Here is a 14,114-nt window from a genome sequence, read left to right on the forward strand (position 1 = left end):
AACGCGAAGCGCGTGCTGGAAAAGACGAGGCGTAGAGCTGAGAGCGGCGCGAGCACCGGAGATCAGCAGGGGCATCACTCGTCACAACATCCAGCCTCTCATCCGCCCTCTCTCCATTTTGTCGCGATTTTTTTCGGTATATCTTTGAAGTCTGAATCGAAGTGAGCAAAAGGGTACCGAGTTCTGTAGTGAGGCTTTTGTTAGCCCGTGTTGGGGGCAATTACTGTTGCCCTCAGTGGGGGGGAGCGCGTTATCATTTTTTGCTTATTTGGGAGGCAAATTTGCCGCCTCTCACCGCGTGTTCGTTAAAAATCGATTTTAGGGGCGATTTTTGCTTCATTTTGGATCTGGCTAGAGCGGATTAACTGGGTTTTGTTTTGTTTTTAAAACCGTGTTGCGGCTCTTTGTGTGGGTTCAGCTTCGTGTCCCTGTGATAAGCTACCCGAAGTTCCGCACTCCGAGCTCCAAAACATGTGTTCCCGGGTGTGGTTTATCACAGACCGGCGGATCAGCCAGGAATACCCGCAGGTCCAGATCCTGCGAGCTCTGAAGGAGCGCTGCGCCGAGGACGATGTTGAATTCCGCTATCTTCTAATGGATGAAATCGTCCTGACCATCACGGACGGACAGCTCGGTAAAAACCGCCGCGCGCACATACACATTCATACACGCATATTCCATCTATACGAGTGCTGAAATGGTTGTTGTTTAAACTGTTGAGTTGGCTAAACTGGTCAGTGTGGCTGGTTAGCATGCTTGCTTTGAGCGGATGTGCATCACCGTGTGAATGTTTTGTGTAACGTTAGATGTGCTGGTGGGTGACCGCCTAACCCACTTTCAGTCCGCCACCACAGCCTACCCGATGGATGGAACGCCGTTTAAAATAGTCGAGAAATCGTTTTAATCTCATATCAAATATATACATATATTCACATCAGTATTTAGGTATCATATAACCGTTTATTGTTGCACCATGTGCGCGCGAACAGTCACGAGTGTGCGGCGCGAGCGCGTTCATTATCATCACATAAAGCCTCGAGCGCAGATGGCGCGACGTTCACAAAGACCCGTTATATCCAGGTGCTACACACGCGATGGTTTTGGGGTTTTAAAGCTTTTTTTATATGCAATCGGCAAGTTTTGATCGGAACGAATTAAACTGGTATACTATGACGCATTTGCGCGAGGTTTCACAAACAACGGGGTTAAATTAAATAACCGATTCGTCACGTGCAAACCTCGACTGAAATGCGACTTTAGTCTAAAGATGTTTGGTCAGTCGTTTAGACGATTACTGATGTAATAGCATCACGGTCTGGTATTAAAGCAATATTAAGAATACAGACATTGTGGTATCTAACTTGTGGTATCCGGGATGCTTAAAGATACACACACCTACCTCTTCTTAGTCTTAGATCATCTTGTTTTACCAGTCTAGTTTTAATAGTCACTTATTATATGCTTGTATGCAAATATGACTTCAGGTCACTTAAAGACTTGAATTGATCTGACAGAACTCCTTATATAATGCACAAAACGTGTGTGGGGGTCATGCTGTTAAATTAAAAGGATAGTTCACAAAAAAAATCATAATACATTTCTTAATATTTAATCACTCTCATGTTGTTCCAAACCATCATCATGCTGATTTTCTTCAGTGGTAAACAAGAGATGTTTGGCAGAATGTGAGAGGTTGGCAGCCTGAGTCACCATTTACTTTAATTGCATCTTTATTTCCATGCAATGCAAGTGAATGGTGACCTAGTCTGTCATTCTGCCTAATGTCGTCTTGGAAGTAAAACATACTTGTTTGGAACAACATGAGGGTGAGTGAATGGTGACATTTTCATTTTCAGCTCAACTAATCCCTTTCATAATAAGCTGACAGCAAGTTGCAAAGTGTTTCGTAAGATAATAATCTGAGTTATTGACACCGGTGTTGCCATTGTGGAAGGTGGGGCTGTTTTGTTTTGACATGACAGCATTTATTTTAGGTGGTGCAGATGGGCACTGGACATAAAGCATTTTACATGGACCTGAGGTAAAGGGAGTGGCTATGCACCAATGCAGCTCTGCCTTGAATCAGCTACTTTAAGTTTAGTGGTGTGACTTCGCGACATAATGGATTGCCAGTCTAACAGAAATACCCGAATAGACAAGATGAGAAGGAGAGAAGAACTAAGACCATATTGAGCTACTTTAATGCAAAGGTAGACCGCTGTATGGAGAACGTGACAGCAACACAAATGGAGCAGGTTGTTGGCCTGTCATGTTTATGTCTGTGTGTGTTTAATGTGCTGTCCTGGATTCTGTCTTGGTCCAATAAAGAGGTGGTTGACAGTTGGTCAGCTCTGGGATTTAAACCCCCAGAGATCCTGACATTCTGCTGCGTTACATCATCAACGTGAGACGCATGGAACAGAGTAGGTCAGCACATAATCATGATCACTTATGTCAGTAAAAGCATTGCAATTAAAGACCATTGTTGGAGGACATACCATAATTCCTAAATAATAATTGCCTGAATTTATTTGTGAACCTCTTGGCAGGTGTGCCACAAGAGTGTGTGTTATCTTATCACCTGCTGTGTGTTACGCCACATGCGGCAATCAAACAATCAATAGGCAATCAGGGTTCAGGACTTTTGGCAGCGTGATTTTTCAGTTCGTGTGATGGTGTGAGTGATATGTGTGCATTACTTTATGTCAAGTGTCCATTCCTCTAAGACATGTGAAATCTAACACCAGTTTCTCACACATGCACAAACTGCAAGCCTGCTGAAAAACAAACAAACATGCAGATAATGCATACACGTGACTGTATAAGACTGTAGTTAGTGGTAAGTGAAACTTCAAACTGGAACGATTTAATCAACTACTTCCCAAGACATTTCTTTCTATCAATAAAGTCATAGGGAAGATTTTATAGACACAGAAGAGGGTTGAGACGTGTAGTGTTTAGATAGCAGTGGTATCTGTTGTGCACTAAAATTGAGGTACTAGTAGTTCCCCATGTTTATCTCAACTGGGAAAAAGCAAGTTGCACATTTGTAAACACAAATGTACAGGGTTCCTATGCATTATGGAAAAATATGTGCATTTCCAGACTATTGCCCTGATTTAGTTTTCATAATAGAAAATTAAGAATTTAACGAAAATATTTATCATTCAAGAAGTGTTTTCATGGCAGCTATTTAGTGATTCTTTAGTGATTGTCAAACACGACTGAATGAATTCAAGGTGCACTTTTTCAATATGAAAAAAATTGGGTTATAAGTGTTTTGGCTATCTTCTCATGATATTTTTAGCACAGTATTACAGAGCCTCTAAAAGGAGGACCTTTGCAAAAAAAAAAAAATATACAGACTTTTGTGTGCGCACGAGAAACCATTAAACTTGGCATATAGGACAATGCACGGTTTTGCACACTGAGCCACCTATTGCGCCATCAGCCCATTTTGCAGTGTGGTTTCTTGGCCGCCACAGAGTATGTGTTAAAGCAGACCTAAGGCCTTGAAATATGATGTACTGCCTTAACGAAAGCTACATTTTGAACGGGAAATTTTTACAGTACCAGACTTTTTTTAAAGACCCTTGAACTTGGCAAATAGGACAATGCACATAGTTGGCACGTATAGTGCCATCAGCCCATTCATGTCATGTTTTCTCCGTCACAGAGGATGCCTTAAATTGGACATTAGGCCTTGATATTAGAGGCTCTGCGAATGGCAGCGCCTGAGCACAGCGGTCACATTCTCCGTCTTCATTAGTTGTGGTCTCTGTTTAACAGTTTTGTCGAAATGCGTTACTGGATAGAACCGTTGAACAAAGAATGTAAACTGTTTATGAAAGAGTATCATAGCTTTTGCTTTTATATTATTAGTAACATAAAGGCAAACACTATTAATACTTTCTCATTTACCGTCAGCATTCAGCAAATGCGCATTTATCTAATTTAAACAAATCTTTCAATATCTAATAAACATTTAATTTCACAAACCTTGCAGGTTTAGTCGTCAACGTGTTACTGTGCGTTGCGTGACTGTCAGATCAGCTTCACTGGAGACACACGATCAACAAACTTTAAACCCTTAATTTCAAACTATGCTGTGCTATATTCAGTTGCCCACTTTCATATTCATATAATTTTCACTGTACTGTATGTAAAATTACTGTTACCCTGTCTTAAACAAAACAAAACATTCCCAGTACGCACAAATTTACCAGATTACTAAGTTTACTTCCTTTTTATAATTTTTTCCAAACAATTTCTTTATTCGTGAAAAGTACAGTAATATGATTACAGAATCAAGAAGTTACAAGCTAAAGTCGATATAATTTAGAGATTTCTTTTTTAATTCATTTTCATATTATTTCGGCCAGTCTGCTCTTTTAAGATATCGGCATCAGCCTTCAAAAAACAATATCGGTCGACCACTAGTTTAATGACTATTTTGACAACTGATTGTTTAAAGCAATACTGTGTTTTAAAGTGAGAAAATTGATCCGTCCATAAGCTTGTTCCAATTTGTATATTCTCGATAGTACATCACAAAATTGTAAAAATCGCGATTTAGATCGTGATTGTTTGTTATAAGATCGTGATGTGAAATTTTGGGAAGATCGCCCACCCCTAGTTATAGTATATACAAAACTAGAAATTGTAATTTCTGTGCACGTGTGAATAGTTTCTCGAGGGCTCTTGTGCATGCAAAATTCTATTTTATCTCTTTTTATTTTAGGGGCTGCTCTGTTTGTCACTTCAAGAATCAATGAAAAAAACCCATAGAAAATAAAAATATTTACAGATGACTGTATATACCAAATATAAATCGTAAAATAATGCTGCATTTGCTAAACATAGTCTTAAAAATCTACAGAGAGGTCTGGAAAAGTATGGAATTTTGAAATGGAAAATGTGTAGGAATCCTGAATGCAGAAGGTGGTACACTTGAGTTAGGAACCTCAGTGTTGGATGACACTGCTATAAATTCAGTGGCTGAATTTCCGGTTTCTGTGGTGTATGCTAGTGTAATAAAGCGTGGAGTATACAGGAATAAATGCCACTTCTAGCCCTTAACATGCACGATTTAGGCTGTTTGTGTATGCAAGTTGTTTATGGCGGTCCAGATTGTTTATGAATGGTAGGCCAACATGGCTTATTTTTGTGGTTGAAATTCCACAGGATGGACTTAAATATGGTAATGTAGTTTTGAGTACTGCTCTCTCATTGGCAGCTGAATGACAAGTATTCAGAACACACAAAAATGCATTTTAATTAAGTAAAACAAATGGATATTCACTTGCACTACTGTTTAAAAAGTTTAGGCCCAGTAAGATTTAAAACAAAATAAAAATAATAATAATACTTTTATTCAGCAACAATGCATCAAATTGATCAAAAGTGACTGATCTTTTGTAACATGGCTTTACTATTTCAAATAAATTCTGCTCTTTTGAACTTTCTATTTAAAGTATCCTGAAAAAATATTAAGCAGCACAGCTGTTTTCAACATTTATGATAATAAGAATCAAATTCTTGAGTATAGAGTGATTTCGTGTGACACTCAAGACCAGAATAATAATGCTAAACATTCAGCTTTGCCATCACAGGAATAAATGACTTTTTAAATATGTGCAAATAAAAACATATTTTAAGTGTGGTAATATTTCACAATATTATTCTTTTAATTATATTTGAGGAAATAAATACAGCCTTAATGGGCATAAGAGAGACCCTTATGCCCATTAGAGAAAAAAAACCCCTTACAACCCCAAACTTTTGAGTGGCAGATTATTTTGAATAATTGTGGTATTATTCAGGCACTGTTTTTTGTCTGTTTATATACCTGTATCTAATTCCAGCTCACCTAACCCTTACAGTTACCTCTGAAGTAGGTTAACCCTGTGTCTATACTGTGCTTAACACAGTAGGTTACTCTGAAATCCTCACTCGCTCTGGACTCAGTGTGTGAGAGTCAGTCATGTTTTTTAACCCACAATGACAGCTGCCGCAGGACTGACAGAAGGGGGAAGTTAGGGGAAGTGCTGCTGCTTTCTTCTGTTGAACACAAAAGATATTTTGAAGAATGTTGGTAACCAAACAGTTGATGTACCCCATTGACTTTCATAGTATGAAAAAAAAAAAATACCATGGAAGTCAATGGGGCCCATCAAATGTTTGGTTACCAACATTATAATATGTTGTGTGTTCAGCAGAAGAAAGACATTTATACAGGTTGGAACAATTTGTGGGTGAGTAAATGATCACAGAAGTTTCATTTTTGGGTGAACTGTCCCTTTAAGGGTTGATTCTCTGTGCTGCAGTGAATGTATGACTTATCATTTCCTCCGGAAATTTGTCAGACTGGCATGAGCGTCAGATCTGTTAGTGTACCTGGCTGGTTACAGTTGGTCAATATAATGTACTGTTTTATAGGTTTTATTGGGAATTAGTCAGGTAATTAGTTTATTCAAAACCAAATAACAAATAAATGTGCAACCACCATGTTTATCAGTGTTGTGAAATACTGAGTAAGAATTGTGATGTTTTAAAACCTAGTGGACCACTGCACTGACACCATCCAAGATGGTGGACAGAGAAATGTCAACTACGAATATAGACTTACTTGGATGCATAAAAAAAAATAAAAAGTGACTTTTACATTGTTGCATAAGATTTATTTAAAAAATGCTGTTTTGAAAGAATCCTGAATTTTTTTTTGGGATAAATAAATGCAGCATTAGGTGAGCATTAGAGATTTCTCTAAAACAATCTTGCAGACCCCAAACTTGGTTATAATTAATATTATAATTGGTTGTAATTTTAAATGTATTTTTGCACCCAATATTTGTGTGCTCTGTATTTTTATTCTGTTTTTAGTGTTATGATTGTAGATTAGCAACATGCTAAAGTCAAATTCTATTAAAATCAGTTTCCAATGTGTGTGCACTGTTTGTGTAGAATGTTGAGATGCTGTCTTTGTAGAGTAACTTATGAGGCTACTCTGCATAGACAGTGTGACAATTAGGATGCTGCCTATTTAGGGAATTCACTAGGTTTTGGAACAGAGCTATTGTCCTCACAATGGTTGTTCAGCAGATGACTGTCTGTTAGTCAACATAAAATACAATACATAATGTTATATAATTTGGGAATCAATAATGATTGTATTTCATATATGCCCAAATCCCATATAGTCCTGTGATGCCCGTTTAACTGCGTTCAAGTCCCATCTGCTTTGATCCATGAGAGGAAAAGAGAGTGCTGATGTAGCAGTTGCTAGTGAAGATGCTGAGTCGTGGTTTGTGTGTGTTGCTCCATCCTAAGATGGCGGAGAAGCAGGAGAGATTAGAAATACTGTGACGCATTCATGTTTTGTCTCTTGTTCCCTTATGGCTCCTTTTATATCCTCCGTTTTACATTTCCTGTTGTCTCTTGAATTACTTAATCACATGCTTGGCTTTATGTAATCTCTGAAATCCTTTCTTGTCATGCTCTATTTTGTTTTGTTTCATCCAAACAACAAAATTACATATTTGCAATTTTTAGTAAAGTTTGATTGCTTTCATCTGCTCTTGTATTTGTAATCACTCAAAATGCAAGATTTAAGTCAAATCCAATGAGCGCTGATTTTTAAAACTGATTTTAGATTTTACTAAGTGAAGGCTGGTGTTAAGTGAGCATAAACCCAAACTGGCACCTTAATTAAAAACAGAAAGCAGTGCAAACTGGGTTAGTGGGTCAGCGTGAACGCCGCAATAGCGAGGCAAAGCAAGCGACCTTCTGCAGCATTGTGTAACTTCTCTCAGAAGGAGATCCGCAATTTAGTATCAGAGAGATGCTGTCGTGTGTTTTGTGAGCCAAGGCCAGCTCATATGTCATATTGAGTGTTTGTAAGTGAGCGAGCAAGAGAAAGGGGCAACACATCCAAATGAAAGTCTGGCTCTCATTGGTTTGCTCGGATACATGAGTGTAATCCCTTCACACAATACTGCGGCGGCCAAAACACAGACTGCACTGCCTGTACTGCAGCATGTGATTTATCTTCCCTTTCTTTCTTTCAGGTCTGCGGGTTGGGCAGGAAATCGTTACCTCATACCCGCAAGTTGCTGTGGTGCGTGTTCCGACCCCATGGGTCCAGTCTGACAGCGACATCACCGTACTGCGTCACCTGGAGAAGCTGGGCTGTCGTCTGGTCAACCGCCCTCAGGCCATCCTCAACTGTGTCAATAAGTTCTGGACCTTCCAGGAGCTCGCTGGGCATGGAGTGCCTCTGCCAGACACGTACTCCTACGGTGAGAGATCATCTTTATGTCTGTTAACGCATCATTCCCCAATAATCACTTTGTAATAAAAAAATAAAGGAATACATTTCTTACTTGCATCTTGTATACACCACCTTATGTAACCTACACCACCATTCAAAAATTTGGGGTCAGTAATTTCTTTTCTTTCTTTTTTGAAAGAAATTAATACTTTTATTCAGAAAGGATGTTTTAAAATGATAAAATTGATAGACATCATTAGAAAAGATTTCTATTTTGAATAAATGCTGTTCTTTTTAACTTTTATTCATCAATGAATCCTGAAAGGTATCACTGGTTTCAAAAAATATACATTGATAACAACGAAGTATCAAATCAGCATATAAGAACTATATATATATATATATATATATATATATATATATATATATATATATATATATATATATATCACTGTTTACACACAAATATTAAGCTATTTCTTGACCGCCAAACCAGCATATTAGAATGATGTCTGAAGGATTGTGAAGACTTATGTAATGGCTGCTGAAAATTCATCTCTTGTTCTTCACATGAAAAAAAGACATTTTGAAATATACTAAAACATAAAACAATTTAATTGTAATATTTTTGTGTTTACTGTAATAAATGCAGCCTTGATGAGCATAAGACTTTCAAAAACATTACAAAATCTTACCACCCCCAACATTTTGAATGTTAATGTATGTGCACTCCTGTATTTAACATTTATTCAGACATGACAACTGCTGTTTATGCGACACTCTGGTTTGTAGAATGAAATGGGAAGCCCTCATCTTTACACTAAAGAAAACCAGAATGGAAAAACCAGAGAGATAGTGAAAAGAAAGGGAGTGGGGTGTTAAACAACAGTTACAGCTGCTGTAGTGACGTGTTCCTGGCAGAGCAGTTCTGACATACCCTGCATTTTCTCTTTTTCTTACTGAACGCTGAACGAGTTCATCTGTTCCTGTCAAACCAGCCAAACAGATTCTACATCCATAAAGAGTGTTCTCTTCAAAAGCAATTAAGGCCCCGTCCACACTACTGCGTTTTAGTTTAGAAACGGAGAATTAAAACGAATACGATCTCCGTCCACACCAGCGTTTTAGCTGCGTATTAGAATTGATCTCCGTCCACATTAAAACGACTGAAAACGCGGATCACGTGACCATTCACCAACACTGGGCATGCGCGTGCCGGTGTAAACACAATTTCATTGATAAAAATGATCCCACCATGCGCTGGTTCTTCCCGGGTTAACCCAAAACCGACGCTCCATGTACGGTCGGTAACGCCGCTGCACACGGGAATTGTCACAGATCGCTCGAATAATAGCTTGCCTCCGGCGCATGTAGGCAGTTATATCATTGTAAAATGCTGAATTTACTTGCACAACAGCTGCTAGCAAAGCTATACGCCATGACTGATGATACCCAATCATAGAGCCGAGCGTGAGCCTCTACTACGTCATCGTTTCTAAAGTCCTCCGTTTTGACCCGTCCACACTAAAACGCCCTCCGGAGATTCAAAACGAAAAACGGGTCAGCAGCGTTTCTAAACTTCTCCGTTTTGGGTCTCCGTTTTTGCCGTTTTAGTGTGGACGGGAGGTGCAAACGTAGCAAAAGGTCTCCGTTTTTAAACGAAAACGCAGTAGTGTGGACGGGGCCTAAGAATATATTTGAGAATGCACAGGGTGCTGACACATTTAAAAGTTAGTTATACTGGCTTTGGTTTGGCTTTGAGCTTAAATTATATTTCTACCCACTTCTTAGGTTTCTCTTTCTTCTACTCTCTTTCCATATGCTCTGTTTGTTTCATCTTGGACATGTTCTATCAAACCAGAGGTTGCGTTAATTTAAAATCCTGTCATTTACTTGACACGGGCTCATTTCAAATGCTGTCTAGCGTTCAGGTTGTTGAAGACAGAAACATTGACTGTGACTTATATTCAGAAAGGTGCTACATTTATATTGTTAAAACATGAATAACAGACCATGCGTGTTCAAAGCATGAATTGTCATTTTTAATTATTGAAATTGTTCATATTGGCTAAATTGAGATTATATAAAATGTACACAAATAGAACGGCATAGATCTACATTCTTAAAGGGGAACTGAAAACAAATTTAAAGTGATACAATTATTTATAGCACAACCTCTGGGTCTAACATGTGGCAGTCATGTATCTTCTGAAGAACATATTTTCCTAAAACATCTTTAAGCCATGAACCTTCAAAAACTGGCCACGTAGTTGAACTGAGTGCCATCCAGGAAATGGGAAACGTGTGTGGCAAAAGAAAAAATCTGTCAGTGTTGCAGTTCTTCTCATGTGGATATTGAATGTCGCAGTGTTGCTTGTTTCATTAGAGCTGTTTGCGTCTTGCTCAGGAATCTGGCACTCAAATTAAATCTCACTTTTAATTACATTCATTACATATTCACTAAGCTCTGTCTGTGTGTATGCATGTGTCTCTAGGAGGACACGACAACTTCCGCAAGATGATTGATGAAGCTGAGCCTCTGGGTTACCCTGTGGTGGTGAAGAACGCTCGTGGACACAGAGGTATATAACTGATACTAGAACAGTCTGTGTGCATAATGGCTCTTTTGGGGACTGAAAGAAACTGGCCACATTAGACTTCAGATCTGGGTGCTGATCTTCAGGAGCCCTGAGAACACAAACGCCTCAAAGTTATACTGCTGGATCTCTGAAATCAAGCAGCTTAGAAACATCATCTCTTACCTTAAAAACAAAGGTTGTCTTTCTTTCTCCCAGTGCACATAAGGCGTCTTTGTCCTGCACTGCTTTTTTTCCCCAAGCAAATTTGAGGTGTGTGTGCTGAAAGCATAATATTTTTTTACGACTGCTATTGTTTTAATGGTAGTTGCCTATGATCAGCAACAATACGGAATTACACAAACTGCTCTGGATTAACTCAAGAGTCTCATGGTCAGATGAGATCTTGCCTCATTAAAGCTAAGACCAGTGCCCACACCTGAAGAAAATTTCATTCACTTATCAATGATTTTATATATATATATATATATATATATATATTCTAAATGTCTCTTGATTTCTTTTTGTCCCATTATTTTTTTTCTCATTTTAATGCTCTTATCAACATGGAAAAGTGGATCGGCTTGCTTTGTGCAATTGTTTTATTTATTGAAAACAACATTGGCATATACTGTAGTGTTCAATTTGACACTAACATTCTCACTTGGAGCAAATAATCTCTCACATAATGTAACACTGTCCATCAATAAAAGGGTGAAAGAAATACTGACGAGGTCCTGATATTGACGAGGGGCGGAGAATTCGCATCAGCTGTGTGTGCTTGGCCAACAAGTGGTATTTCAGACTGGACGTGCTGCGAAGCCTGCGATGATAGCTCAGTTCACAACGACAAAACACACAGATCACTTTGGTCTTGTCAATTGAACCATTTGGCCACTTTTTTTAAATTAAACTTTCCATTCAGAATCTTATTGGCATCCATTTCGGCGTCTCGCGCTCATCATTCATCCACCCAAAACGAAATGTTAAAGGCGCACACTGGACGAGAAGTGAAGCGCAGCGCGTCGTATTTAAAATTCGAACACATTATTCTCTATGAGTGTACACCACACCGGTGGCGCCATTCGGCGTTTTTATTGCTGGCCATAAACTGAGAAAGTGCGCGTCCGATGTGCGATACAAGTTGTCCTAGACGCGGCTTCTCATCCGGCCGGCTCGCAAGCCCAAACAAGTGTGTGCGGCGTGCCTGTTGTTTTGTTTTCGGTCTAGCTAGATCCGGTGGTGTTGTAGTTTTACTAACGTTAGTTGTTGCAAAAGCATGTGAAAAAAAACTACAAAGTTTGTTAGCCGTTAATCACGCGATAAAAAAATCAACGCCGTTAATAATGCGTTTAACTGACAGCCCTAATATATATATATTTTTTTTTTTTTGCTCACAGATCATCCCAACCAGTCTCTGAATGCGGTTTCAGAATGCTGAGATTTTTGAATGTTCCATTCAAATCTCATCTTTAAAATATTTATGGCCTATTAGTCACTTTTTTTGCGGTCTTTTTATTTAATTTTATTTTTTTATCCGTTCCCAGTTTATGATCACTACTGGATAAGTAATTTAAATGTATTGGTTAAAGGTGTTGGAGAACTGGTTATGTAAAGCAGGATGCACAGATTTTAAAAGTCAAATCTTTGTTAAAAAGGTACCGGGTCGATTGAACTACAGATGAAAATAAAATTGCTCACAATGTTGACCTTTGTTGGGCTGTGACATGTTTTGAAAGATTTCCTCTGATCCAGGAGGAATAGGGTGGGGTGGCGGCAGCCTGATGGTTGAACATCTGGGAGAGTTCACAATCCTGCTGTTTCACCTTTGTGCCCTTGAGCGAGACACTTAACCCCTGGTTGCTCTAGTGATCTCTCCCAGCAATTAGTGTCTTGCATATCTCCTTGTATCTGATAGATGACCTATTACCTACCAAAATTGATTATTCAACCCCATGGATAAATGGCAAAATTGACAGACTTTCAGCTGTTTGCAATGAACAAATTAAAGAAAAGTAATTGAAATCGCTCAACAAATGTGGTTTCCCCAAATTTAACTGAAAATGCAACTTTTAATATCTTCTGCAGTCTCAAAATGATTAAATCCCCTGAATAGAATCCCTCAAAACAGCACAAATCTGCAATACAGGTGTTGTCTCGAGCACATCTGATGCAACTAATCAAGGGCTTCATTAGTTGCACCAGGTGTGCTTGAGCAAGAACACATGAATTATCTGAACTGGCTAGGTTTGTTGAGACAAATATGGCTAAGTCAAAAGGTGGCCGAGTCAAAATGGTCCAAAAAGATAGTGAAGGCACTAAATGTTCCAAGGGACACAGTTGGAAGCATTGTTCACAAGATCAAAGTTAAAGGAACAGTCCACTACCTGGACAGTAGGGGTGGAACGGTACACAGAAGTCACGGTTCGGTTCATACCTCGGTTCAGACATCACGGTCCGGTACGAGTTTGGTACAATGGAGGGAAAAGCAAAACAAAAATGCAGAAGGCTTGTGCATGTCTCAGGCTGTACCACCAAAGGAAAATAAATTACTTAAGCCTTGAATTTTTTTAATAAGTTTTATTAATAAAGTAAAGGCATAGAACCAGTTTATTTGTAGTGCACTGACAATAGTTTTATATTATTAGTTTAATTAAATTAATAAAAAGACAAAAAGACCTTGAGATATTTTTGGTAATTGTACTTGAATGAATTGAAAATTAATTTGCTACATTTCAGATTAATATATTTGTTTTCCTTAATTAATTAACAGTAACTTAAACACTTTGCAGTTTGAATGATGTCCTGTATAAACAAAATGACGGAGTATGTTTCCTCTGTTCGATCGCGCCCGCGCCACGCACACAAATATAATTAAACACTTTGCGACTTTTCGATCGCGCCCGCGCCTCCCTCACTCACTCATCGCAGCCTGCTTCAGAGCTAAGGCGGGGCTTCAGATTAGGTGTCCCTAAAGAACCTGCGTATCTAACAGTAGTTTCACATTACATTAATTTGCACGCAAGTTTTATTTATTTTTATACTGAATTCTCCGTGTAAATTTATGCACTGAACCGTGACGCCCATACTGTTTCGGTTCAATATGAATACATGTACCGTTCCACCCCTACTGGACAGGTCAGAAAAAGGAATCTTATCAATGGCTGAAACCAGATTTCTGGGAAGGCAGGTTCAGAAAAACCCTTAAGTGACTGTAAAAGACCTGCAGCAAAACTTGGGGGCAACAGGCACTGAGGTTTCAGCTGCAC

General features: G+C 38.8%; 1 protein-coding gene and 1 long non-coding RNA gene across 2 annotated transcripts in view; both read left to right on the forward strand.

Moving 5' to 3' along the window:
- The window catches only part of rimkla (ribosomal modification protein rimK-like family member A), a 20,398-nt gene continuing 6,284 nt past the window's right edge, over positions 1-14,114 (forward strand). The window contains exons 1-3 of the mRNA XM_082188636.1: positions 1-634; positions 8,067-8,297; positions 10,765-10,851. Of these exons, the coding sequence (XP_082044762.1) occupies positions 472-634; positions 8,067-8,297; positions 10,765-10,851 (481 nt within the window). The 5' untranslated portion in view covers positions 1-471. The remainder of the gene's footprint in view (positions 635-8,066; positions 8,298-10,764; positions 10,852-14,114) is intronic.
- Positions 8,464-10,421, forward strand: LOC309512919. Its single transcript, XR_014211217.1, has 2 exons — positions 8,464-9,317; positions 9,960-10,421. It is a non-coding gene; the product is annotated as an uncharacterized lncRNA (long non-coding RNA).

Source organism: Leuciscus leuciscus, assembly GCF_965113295.1.
Source record: "Leuciscus leuciscus genome assembly, chromosome: 13".
In the NCBI taxonomy this organism is placed as follows: domain Eukaryota; kingdom Metazoa; phylum Chordata; class Actinopteri; order Cypriniformes; family Leuciscidae; genus Leuciscus; species Leuciscus leuciscus.